Source organism: Corvus cornix, chromosome 12 (assembly GCF_000738735.6).
Source record: "Corvus cornix cornix isolate S_Up_H32 chromosome 12, ASM73873v5, whole genome shotgun sequence".
Taxonomy (NCBI): domain Eukaryota; kingdom Metazoa; phylum Chordata; class Aves; order Passeriformes; family Corvidae; genus Corvus; species Corvus cornix.
This window is the reverse complement of record NC_046342.1, coordinates 3,894,674-3,906,948: the sequence shown is the minus strand read 5'-3', so window position 1 is coordinate 3,906,948 and position 12,275 is coordinate 3,894,674. Positions and strand designations below refer to the sequence as shown.

The 12,275-nt window shown below is 45.2% G+C and overlaps 1 protein-coding gene across 4 annotated transcripts in view; it reads left to right on the top strand.

Annotated features, from left to right (window-relative positions):
* The window catches only part of RAD54L2 (RAD54 like 2), a 68,345-nt gene that overhangs the window by 29,576 nt on the left and 26,494 nt on the right, over positions 1-12,275 (top strand). The window contains exon 1 of one of the 4 annotated variants that reach the window (XM_019280391.3): positions 4,961-5,693. The exons of the other annotated variants lie outside the window; for them this stretch is intronic. Within the exon in view, the coding sequence (XP_019135936.2) occupies positions 5,660-5,693 (34 nt within the window). The 5' untranslated portion in view covers positions 4,961-5,659. Of the gene's footprint in view, positions 1-4,960; positions 5,694-12,275 lie in introns of those variants that run through there. 4 annotated transcript variants of the gene reach the window in all.

Sequence of the window (12,275 nt, the reverse complement as noted above, 5' to 3'; positions counted from 1 at the left end):
TAATAGATACTATATTGCCTCATCTGCATCTTCTGAAACGGTGATGAAATCACATGGAAACTAATTAGCAGATTTGTAATGTGCTATTTTCCCTCTTGAACAGGTAAGGAGTGGCAAAGTCACTTTGCCAAGTTCACCTGATGAGTGTGAAGATGCCGAAGTGAAAATCCTCTGGTTTGCATTTTAGGCAGCACCTTTTTTATGTTCAAATGTACTAGGTGAAACACTTCTTTGATTTTAATCTGAGTTTAAAACATGCAAGGGGTCCTTAATTTCATTTTCCCCTAATTTATGTGGTATTGTGCTGGTTTTAATGACTGGTTACATAAAATGTACATGTAGCTATATGTTGTACAAGTATAATAGTAAATAATAAAAGTGTGGAAGGAGGTGAGGAACTGTTTAAATTAGTATTCTTCAGATTTTAAAACACACTATCACATCACAGTTATTTCCTTTATTGATCTTTTTAACTTCTTGCTTAGGCTTTAAAGAAACTGCAACACTGAATTTTCAGAGGTGTCTGGTTCATTGTTTGGATCAAAGTATTTTTTTTATTAAGAGTATTTTGTACTGCAGATGTTTAAAATGTCTTGTTCACATTTTCTTCAAAATCAGTTCACTGACTCAGTCTCAAAAAAATTCTAAGTAGGAGTCAGAAGACTTTATTTTCACTTGCAAATATGCAAATAGGAATGAGACAGGAGAAAGCTACAAGATAAAATCTTTTTGGGCTAGGTGAACAGAAACTTCTAGTTTAAATCTCTGACAAAACAAATTTTGCAATTAAAACATCTGCAGGTAATCTTCATCTATGTAAAGTATTTAAATAATTGAACTGTTAGAAGCAATTTTTAAATGGTACTTTTGTGTACTCAGCTTGTGATTTATGTCAAATTTGCACATAGCTGAAAATGAATGGAATGAAATTAAAGTTGTACCAAAAACTCTTCAGTGGTGCACAAATACGTTGTGTCATCTACAGCAGCAGAAATGTAGCAAGTTATAGAGATGAGGAATCAGTTTCTTGAATATAACTGGGATTGTAACTCAATGGATTTAATTTTTATTAAAATGATGATAAATATCTATGGTATAAATTCTTCAACTTTAAATCATTACATCTTGTCTAGCAACAGCTTGTTTTCTTTGGTACATTTAAACAACCTCTGAAAGCCTTGGAATCTCAACCAATATGTTTTGCCACAGTGCCAGTCTGAAAAGCATTTGCAAGAGGCACTGCATTGTGTCACTTCCTGTATTTTATGCAATTAGATATTTGTTACATTATGTACAACTTCCCAACTCCCTCCACTTATGATTTAGATGAGTTTGGGAAAGAAAACACACCAAGATTTATATGAATAAAAATAAAATGAGAAGAAACAGATTTACCAAATTTTATGCCTTATGGTTCAGTCTAAAACTCACTAAAGTAAATGGAAAAACTCCTCTGGTTTTCCATGGTTGGTTTAGATCGTATCAAAAAGAATTTTTATTTGCCGTGCAATGTTTGTTTAAAAAGCAAATGATTCTCAAAGCCCAGCAATACTCAGTTGCCAACACAGAGTGTTGTGGAGTCCAAGTATGATTCTGTCTGAACTATTTTAGGTGGATAAACAACACCTTAGACCATGTCCAACTCAAACCTGGTATTCTTGTGTGTTTTCCGTGTTGCTAAAACAACATGGAAACTAGGACAGGGAAAGGGGCCTTAATGATATGTGTGTGTGCTACTAGCAGGTGCTAATCAAGAGTGAAATGTGGCTGTCAAGGCTAGTTCACATTCAATTACTTACAAACAATTTGGGTTAGTAGGCAGCTTCCCTGTACAGTGGAGGTCAGTGGGGTGTGCAGAAGGAGCTGGTGGATGTGGAGCATGGCTGGGAGAAAGCTGTGGGGTGGGGAAGGGACTGCGCAGCCAGCGGGGAGCAGTTGAGGATAGGCAAGGAAGGTCTCCTCTGCTTTATGGGGTGCTGGTGAGGATGAACAACCTGGAGAGCAGGGAACCACCCCAGCTTGCAGGGACCAAGAGCTGGGTGACACATCACAGAGCCAGTGCTTCTCTCTGATGCTGTCCTCAGTGGGCTTGGATCAGGTCAGGGTTGTGGAGTCATGGAGCTGCTCAGCCTGCGGAGCAGGGGGTTGAGAGAACCAGGTTCAAGGTGGACAACAGGCATGGGTGTGGGGAAGGAGTTACTCTACCATGAAGTGAATGCATGTTTTTGGGATGTTTTGTTGAAATTTATTTCGTTTAACTGACTTCAGTTTGATAATATTATTTGCTATACACAGGAACTAGTGTCCTGAAACATTTTACAGTCAAATTTCTTGTCTGTATAGACAAGTTTAGGTATGAGTTTTAATGCTTGTGAATTTGCAATGTTCAGGGATGCTGACATTGCTACTGAAAAGACTTGTCAGTCAAAATCAAGTTCTGAAGGACCTTTATCTTCATATTCTATGAAAATACAAGTTCTATAGTGTTGTTTGGTTTTTTAACAGGTAATCTCCTAAGCTGTTAGCAAGGGAACCTCTCAGGTGACAAAAGCTTTTTGGGAAGCCTCTTGTGATGTATAGCACAGTTTGTGCAATTGCAAAGAGCTTGTGGTTTGAGATGAGGAAGGTGAGGTGTGACAGCTGGGTAAGATTTCAGACCTTGTAGGGGAGGGAGAACATTGTTCCTTACTGGTAAGACTGGCCTCATGGAAAAGCTTTTCAGTAGATGGATTTATCTGTAACAAGATTACCTTCCATGAGGTGATCATTTTATAAACTGACTGTTTCAGGCAGATCTAATTCTTGGCTGTGTGAATATGTATTTATCCTGGCTAGCAGTGGTGGCCTCACCAGCAGTGAGTAGAAGAGCTAGAAAAATTTCTTTTCCATTTTGCACATTAAGGTGAAGAAGGAAATTCCCTTTTTATTGCTGTGTGCGGAAGGACAGGTGTAGGTTGCCTGTTTCCCCCAGTGTATTGAACTTCCATTTTTCTCATGCTTGAAAGCTGTAATATGGATGTGTTGTGGTTTAATCCCAGCTGGCAGCTCAGCCCCACACAGCCACTCACTATCCCCCAGTGGAATGGAGGAGAGATTTGGAAGGGTAAAAGTGACAAAACTCATGGGTTGAGATAAAGATAGTTTAACAGCAAAGCAGAACAAGGAATCCATCAACTCCTTCCCATGGGCAGGCAGGTGTCAGCCATGCCCAGGAAAGCAGGGCTCCATCACAGTAACAGTGACTTTGGAAGACAAACACCATCACTCTGGACATCCCCCCCTTTCCTTCTCCTCCTTTCCCCAGCTCTGTGCACTGGGCATGACACCATGTGGTCTGGGATATCTCCTGAATCAGGTGGGGTCAGCTGTCCCAGCTATGTCCCCTCCTAACTCCTTGTGCACCCCCAGCCTCCTCACTGGTGGAGCAGTGTCAGAAGCAGAAAAGGCCTTGACTGTGTTAGTAGCCTTGTTCACCAATAACAAAACCACCTCTATTATCAACACTATTTCCAACACAAATCCAAAGCATAGCCCCATACTAGCTGCTGTGAAGAAAATTAACTCTCTCCCAGCCAAAACCAGCACTGCAAGCTTTGTAAACACACAGTTGCATTTACCCAGTACTTGTTTTTAAGTCTTGCTTTCCAGTTTCATAAAGCTGTTAGGTCAGATGCTGAGGTCATGTTTGCTTATTTATTCCAACCCTACAAAGCCCTTATAAGGCCTGTTGCAAGATCCTTGGCTATGCACTTCTTTAATATATTTGTCCCTCTTTTCCCCCCTTGATAAACATTGTGTACTAGCCAGGCTGTTTGAATCTGTGACATGGGTGAAAGGCTGTCTTGTTACTGAGTGTCTTAATTGTAATACAGTTCATATTTTCTCTGGTAAAATTTATATAGCTTTAATTATGAAAAAGCATCTTGGGTTTATTTCAAAGTTGTGATGTACCCTGAAGTACTGAGGATGTTTTGATGGCACTAAGCATTTGCAGTGCCCTGCTACCCTCTCAAATGAAAGGTCTAATAAAAATGACTGGAGTCACACAAAGGGGAGCTGGGCTCTGCCCTGGTTGTGCTTGCAGATCTTTAGATCAGCCTTTGGTGCTGTGAGTGCAGCTCACTGTCCTGGAGTCCTGCAGGTCTGTGCCAGGCTGTTGGGACACAGCCTGCTTTGGGTTTCTTGTGCACGTCCTGGCTTTCCCAGCACTCCCTCACCAGTTGTTTCAATAAACAGCTGACTTTGTTACATGGACAAATGCTCACTACCAGCAAGCTAATTTCATTACGTGTCTCTCAGTCCAGGTTTGCTGTTTATTACTGGCATTAGATATTCCTGTGAAGGGAATTGGGCATGGATAAAATCTCTGTTACACTGAAGAAGGTTAGGCAGGATGGATAGCCTTTAGGGGTTCAACCACAGCTTTAAAGGACTTGTTCTGTACTTATTTATTCTCTCCTGTGCCTGTCCTGGTGCAGACGCATGATCGGAACAAAGGTTCACTTAAAGTAATCTCCCACTCCACAAATTCTGACAAGCTCTTTCCTAAAAACTGGGAAACTTACAGTGGTCTACAAGCTACCGCTTTAACCAGGCAAACAGGATGCTCTTTTACCTGTTACTGTGCAAACAGGTTACCAGCTCCATGCAGTTGCTCAAGTTTCAGTCTCAGTTGTCCAGGTTTCTTGCAAATTAGCAGGCATCATGCAAATAGCTCATAAAATCACAATTGTTTCCAAAGCCAGAAAGGCTGTACTCCTTTTTGCATCTCATTCCCACCCACTCTTCCTTATGTGCTCTGAAACTTGGAAGCAGAGTTACGGTCCTGTGTGTCCCCTGCTCTGAACGTCCTGTTGTCTGTTGGGATTCCCCTTGCGCGGGGCCCCAGCAGAGCCTGAACGGTTATGTAAGGATTTTTATTTTATTCTCAGTCTTGGTCTCTGCCACTAGTTGAACTGGATCACAGGCTGAGTGAATGGGATCTGATCCGTACGGCGTGCAGCTCTGCTGCTCCAGAGGAGAGAGACCTCCCCCCTACACACCCACTCAGCCTCCCTGCTCCTCTTCTCTCTTCTAAAACTCTTTTCCCAGGCATAACTGAGGTTGCTCCCGCTGATCAGGAGCGTGTATGGAAGCCAAACCATCCCGGCAGCACAGCTCCAGGCATCGGTCCCCAGTGGAGCAGCAGCTACCTCGGGCAGGGCTGTGTTGTTTGACTCTCCAAACAGGGGAGGAGATAGTGACAATTTTTATTTAGGCTGAACACGAGGCATATTTAAGTAGTTATATAACAGTGACCCTGGTCCGTCTCAGCTGGGTGCAGGGAGGATATATACGTACTGACTCCCGTCACACCAGCTGGGTGGATTTGAGCACTAGGAGCTATTTACCAAAGTTATTTTCAGAAACTTTAAGTGCAGGTTTTCCTGCCTGTACCCTGGACTGTTTTATCAGGAGTCTTTTCCCGCCTGCGAACTGAACAGCCAGTGCGAGTGGATTTAGTGCTCGCTGGGCTGTGGGCAGAGATAAGGAGTTGTTGGGAGTGACTGGAAACTTTTGTCCTGAAGACCCTGAGACAAGAATAGCAGAAGAGTTGAGAGCGTGCGGCCACGTTGAACAAGTGTGCGGGCAGAGGGCTCGCCTCGGTGCACTGAGCAGCATGCTACTCTTGGATGAGTCTCAGCAGTTTCCAGGTAGGACACAGGTGGGGGTTTTTGTGGATTGATTTTTCTTCTTTTTTTTCCCCTTTGTTTTCTTTTTCTTCTTGCTTTCCTGCTACAGGACATTAATTTCCCCCCCGCCTCCCGTGCTGGAGCACCCCACTCAGTGGCTAATAAAAGACATCAGGAACCAAGGCTCTTCTGTGGGTCTCAGGTTTTAATGTGCTCCCTACCAGGCAGGGATGGAAGAGATTGAGATTTCAGAGTCTTGCAGTGTCTGTTGGCCCGATGGAGGGGACATGAGAAGGAAGCTCACTCTTTCTTTGTGGCTATAATTCTGAAGTCTTTGGTGATGTGACATTCTGGGTCTGGATGTTATTGTTTCTGCTGCTGTTGTGTTCTAATGCTGCAGAAGTTATTTTTGCAAGAGAGGAGGCAGTTGTTAATAGCAGTATTGTTTTATGTGCACTGTCCTCTCCCCCACCCCCTTCACCTTTGTGTGTATACTTTCCCTGCAACATCCTACTTGATAACAGTTTCAAGAGTTTCTTCTGTCAGTGAAATATTTGGTGACTTGCTGACTGGGCAACAATCTGGGCACCAGGCAGAGCTGTTGGTGCTTGCTCCAGATGCCCTAATTAGTGTCTAAGAGACTAAAAGCTACTTGGCCCTTTTCCCCCCCTATCAAATGGAAGATGCTTGTGAAATCCTAACAGGAGTTTACAGCTTGGGGATAGCTGCCACTTAGTTTGTTTGCTGGTGGGAGAATGTTGTGTATTGGAGAAAAAACCTTGTTCAGATTTGAAGAACTTTCTAAATTTATAATTTAACTTCTTACTTTGAGGTGAGGTACTTTGGGATGCCAAAGTTCTTGAACCTTGTTCATGGCAAATACCTCCAAAGTCATGCTATGAACCTAATAGACTGATCAAAAATCATCCCCAGGAGTTGCAGCTCTGGATTCCTGGTTTATTACTGAAGTGCAGTGCAGTGTGGTTGTCATGAGGAGTTTTTACAGAAATAAGCCATGCAATATTTGTTACCCATTAGTGGGAAGGGGGGGGAGGTTCTAGAAAAAAAAATCCATCTTATTTCTCGGGTTGTGGTGGCAGGACAAAGAAGCTAATTCTGGGAGAGTGTGAACTGAGGAAAAAAAAGGAATTACAATAGAAAATTAGTTTGGATAAATGAGGAATCTGGGTGATGATACAAGGGGCTTATGTAACTTAGTCTAGATAATAGGTATAAAAAGAGAAGACAGGGAGGGAAAGATGCTTTTGGAAATGAGACTGTAGGTCATAAATGGAGGGAGAATGCAAGGTTAGAGGCCTTTCAAAAATTTTGGGCGGAAAGGTATTTGTACGAAAGTAAGAGAGCAGAAGTGCAAATTAACTCCTCCTTGTACTCGTCAAGTTGTAAAGTCTGGGGCAAGGTTTGTCACAGTCTCTACCAAAGTCTCTACCAGCAGATAATTATCTCTCTTTCAGGAAGCTTTTTGAACTGATCTAATGAGGTTGTGCTCTGGCTAGTGGATCCAGGAGCGTCTCCATCACGCTTCTGCACAACCTTCCTGTCCCCAGAGAGGTGATAAACTGCACAAGGTCACTGAGTGAATCTGGGCAGAACTTACACATCATGTTCTTCCCTTCTTTTGTGTTTAACCACTGAGAAATGTTTCTTTTTCTCTCTGGTTTATATGGCTTTTCCTCACTCCAGGTGCCTGAACACTTCTTTAGGGTCTTGAAAGTAGCAAGCACCTGTATATGCAGTGCTGTGATACCTTTTTGTTACTTTAAAAGTGTTTCTGGAAAGTTAGAGCAGATTTTAATTATTTTTATGGTAGCACCCACCAGCTAGTAAATCAAGGTTTGTTGCATCACACTACCTATTGCCCTGTTGTCCTGCGAGAAAAATGTCTTTTATGTAAAGATCCCTGTTTCCTCCTGATACACACATATATTTCTTTTTTTACCATAGAGGTAATTGTCATTTTAGCAACCTTATGAAGGAACAGGTGCCTGTTTCTTTTCCAGGCTATAATGTGCTTATCTTTTGAGGTGTTGTATATTTTGGATTGGGGGGGGGGGGTGGTCCTTGTGACATTGTGGCTTCAATTTGTGTGAGTCTGATTGCCACAAACAGCTTTGCAGCCTTTTGTCAAACTCCTTTAGCAGCACCAATATTTTGGAAAGGAAAACTAGAAACAGATTGTTCTTTTAGTGACGGTGTTTCATCCTGGTCTTAGTAACTTTCTCCAGTGCTCTCGGTCACTTTTCTGGCTGCAGTTGATGGGAGAAGTGCCAGTGGAATGCGGTGGCACACAGGCTCAAACTCAACAATTTGAATTTTTCTCCCAAGTGATGCCTCCCTCATTAAACAGAGTCCTTAAAAATTCCTCTGAAATTACTTTAGAGACTGAGGCAGAAAAAGGGGATGCAGCTGAAGTTCTATGCTTTGTTACAATTCTAAAAAAAATCCACAACTGTGTTTTGTTTTTTTCAAGTAAGAAATTACATTTAAGGAGAAGAAAGAGAATTGTTGGTTAAAGTGTAGGACAGGGAGCCAACAACTTGAGTTACTCAGCACTGATGCCTACCTGATTGCTTTGCTTTAGTTTCCTCCTCTGCAAGATGGACAGGAGGGTGTTTCACAGGTTACTGTGAGGAGCTCGTTGTGCCCATGAACTCCTTTGACACTAACTAGAGTACAAATGACACTATTATAATTTGTAATCACTCTTCTCTTATACCACTGCCATCAGGAGCAACAACAAAGGAGGACTCAGATGCTGAAGGATGCTTTATGCTGGGATTATTTCCCATGCTGCTCTTTTAAGTTAGGAGTGAGTGTCACCTGTCTTCTCCCTGTCCTTGTTAACAGGTCCTGAGCAAAACTGTGGTGAGAGCTTGAGGCAGAGATTAAAGTTCGGCTGGTGCTTGTTGTTTGTTTGCCATTTTGGTGGCCTTGGATGTGTGTGGCAGCAATAATCCCTTCTTTATTGTTTCTCATTGCTCTGAGGGTATGCTGGTATAAAGCTACAACTCCCAGCTACCTAGTGTAAATTAATGCTTATGTAATCATTGCATAATGCAGAATGCTTGCTCCCCTACTCGCTCTTTTCTTAGTCCCTGAAATTTATCTCTAGAAGAGTCATGGTAGCAGCCAGCTACCCCACTGTGCTGGGGACATGTCAAGGCCCCGTATGCATCTATTTTCTGAAGTTGGAAAGGGGAAATTTATCTTTGTTACCTAAATCAATATTTAGCCACCTCAATAAACTAGATCATATTTCTCTTTTTAAAAAAAGCTTTGAACTGTTATGAAAGTAAATAAGGTTAAATCCGGTTACTTGTGGTTTAGATCCCCATGGTAATTTTCGTAATCTGGTTGACAAAACTCTATTCTGGGTTACTAGTTAACTGGGATAACCAGAAAGGGGAGGTTTCAGTTCCCTCCTGCGCACAGCTTGTTGAAAACTTCCCAGCACTCAGCCTGAAACACTTCCTGACTCCAGAGCAGGAGCTTTATGTAACTCATTGCTCTTGCACACCCCTGGCTAAAGGACAAATGTGACCGATCCCTGCTTCCCTTGCTACCTTAGCGGATGCCTTTCCTGGCTTTGTTTTCCTGTCTTCACTAATACCCACAGTGTCTGTGCAAGAGAGGGGGCATGGCAGGAGGGAACAGTTTAGATTTGAGGACTTTAGTCGGGGAAACGAGTTTTGATTACATATCTAGAAGAGGGATGGCAGGTAGCAGCGTTCTGTATCTCTCCAGGTGTTGCCGTCTCAAAGCACTATGCAAATGTTTGCTTTGAAATTTCACAAACCTCTTTTGAGCATAGTGGAGCTGGAAATGGATACAAGATTGCCCCGTGCTCCAGAGTAACCATGAGCGTGTGGTGCCTGCGAGAGGAAGGATGACCTGACGGGCACCTCACCTGGGCAGCATTCAGCGGCTTGTGCAGGGGTGGGAGGAGGTCCTGGAGGGGCTGGGTGCTGGAGCAGGTACCTGCCACACTCCGGTGGCAATGGGGTGCCAGTGGCTGCGAGCCTGTGCCATACAATAGTTATATAAGTGCTCTTTGGTGTTTATGTAACCCGGGTCTCAGCGTCCACAGCATTGAGGCCCAGCCAGAACAAGATCTCTTGGGTATTTGGGGCCTGGTTCTGCTTGCATAATCCCAGGGTTAGCAGATATATCGCCTGTCACCAAAGTTGGCTGTTTGATATTCCAGTTTGCCTCCAGGCACTTCTGGGCTGCTTCCTTTCCCTTTGGTTTCTGGGTGGTATATTCCTTGCTCCTGCCCTTCAATTCTGCTGCCTTTTGTTCCTGAAGGATCCCTTCAGGCCAGGAAAGGAGTTTTATTCTGCAGCATAACCTCATCAGCAACTGATATGCTGAAAGATGTCTGAAGGATAAAAGAAGGGCGGTGTTGCCTTGTAATTTATCTTTTAAAGTTTTCCATTGACTTGGGCTTTCTTCTTGCCAAAGGAGTCTGGAGACGGGTTTGACTTGTGTGTGCTCCTGCTCTGGCTCCCTCCTCATGCTCGGGCCCATAGAGTCAGTGCTGGTGGCTTTTTCTTCAGAGCTCATCTCTTCCCTCCGTCCTCTGGTCCTGCACCAGAGACAGAGGCAGCCTGCCATCCCTCACCAGCAGTCTGCAGATTTCACAGAGGTGTCTTGAACCCACAGCGAGTGATTGCTTTACTGATACTTAGAGAAATGAAAAACATGTTACTCAGACTTCAAGCAGCGCTCTTTGTTATACCAACATGACAGACTCTTTGTCTGGTTACAGTGACAGGTATGAACGACAGACCTGGGGTGGTTAACTCCTAGATAAATCAGCAACGGGAGTGATGATGTACGTGCTTTTTGACAGGTGAGGGAAGCTTCCCCTGGGAGCAGGCGAGCTCCGGGACTGAGCAGGCTCAGCCCGAAAGACGCCTTTGTGCCTGGCAGTACCGTGGCTGTGACTCAGCAGGACACCAGGCATCGCGGCTGGCAGCAGAGCTGGGGCGAGAGCAGCGCCGGGAGTCGGTCACTGCTGTGGTCAGCGGGCTGCGTTCCGCTGGAGCCAGGCGGGGACAGCCGGGCCGGGGGCTGCAGGGCCCGCGGCTCACGGCGTGGCTGCCCGCTTGGCCAGGGCGCAGCGCCTGGCCCGGGAGCTCCCGCAGCCGTGCTCCTATGTGGACAAGCGGACAAAAGGCTGGTCCCGGCTGTCGTGCTGGCAGCGGTGGCAGCTGCTGGTGACCGGAGAGGCCCGAGGGGCGGCCGGGCGCGGGGTCCGCCGTGCCGGGGGCGGCGCGGCCGGGCGCGGGTGGCGCGGCCGGCGCGGGGGGGCAGGTGTGCCGGGTTATATAATACTTACATAATTAGGGCTTTGTTAAGCTCTGGTGGCTGGGAGGGGCGTCCTGCCGTCGAAGACTGAACCCGATTATTTTCCGAGGAGAACAAAGTCTTGTTGCTAATTAACTGCCCTGCCAGTGGGTGCGGCGGAGAGCCCCGAGTTCCCGGAGGGGCTGCGTCCTGCTCTGTCCCGCTCCGACCCCCTCTGAGGTGACTTTCCCAGTGCTTCGGATGGAAGCAACCGGGTGTCGATGTGTGCCGGCTTTGTGCCTCTCCTGGGTGTTGCAACAGGTAAAGCCTGGAGGAAGGGAGTCTGAGCTTCCCCCTTACTTTCACCTACACTGTACTTGAGGGGTTTCATAAGGAATTTCCTGCCTCCAGCCCAGCCTTGTGGTGCTCAAGTGTTTACACACAATGCCACCTCTGTGAGAGGTGCTCTGTGCAGACAACCACTTTTCCCTTCTTGCATGGCATCCATGCAACAGCTGCACCAGTTGCATACAAAGAACATTTTGAAAATATTTCATTTATATTACACAGCTGAGTACAGGATGAGCCAGAACACTCTGGCTGTTGCCAGCCTCCAGGTTGATTGCTGTGCTGCAGTTAGAGAGCTGCTGTTCTTCGGGAGCCAGGTACAGTTGCACTCTGGCATCACCTACACCCAGTGCACTGGGGAAACATCACATAACCCCAGAGAGCATCTTCCAGGCTGTCAGAGCCTTTGCAGTCAGGCTTGCTCTGCAGAGTCACTCCTCCAGCCTTTGGCACAGTTGTAGTTCAGTGTGTCAGGGACTGAGTTTGCAGCTGGAGCTGTGCAATTAGACTTCCTTGTGCCATCCCTCAGTGCTCCTCCCATTCCTGCTTTGACAGCTCGGTACTGGCTGTAGTAGCGCTAGCTAGTATTAGCTAGTCTCTGACAGGCTTTTGCCCACAAACTGCATAGAAGTTCCCAGAAGGCCTGCAGTAGTATTTAACTGCTCTTTGTTCTTTGTGCAAGACAAAAGAAAGCTCCCCAAAGTAAGAATTAACTGCTCGCTGCTCTGCATGCAGCTACCTTCCTCACCATGCATGCACATCCCTGTCCTTAGGGTAGGAAATAATGCCTAAAGACTCAGCAAAATTGTCCTATTTGGTATCCCGAGTTTCTGTAGTGAAATGATTTTAGAAATAAACAAGTGTCTGGTTTTCAGTTCTATGTCTTTCCTGGAGTCACTGGAGTTACCCTGGCAGTGAAACTGCTCTCCCAGGAGGAGGTATACC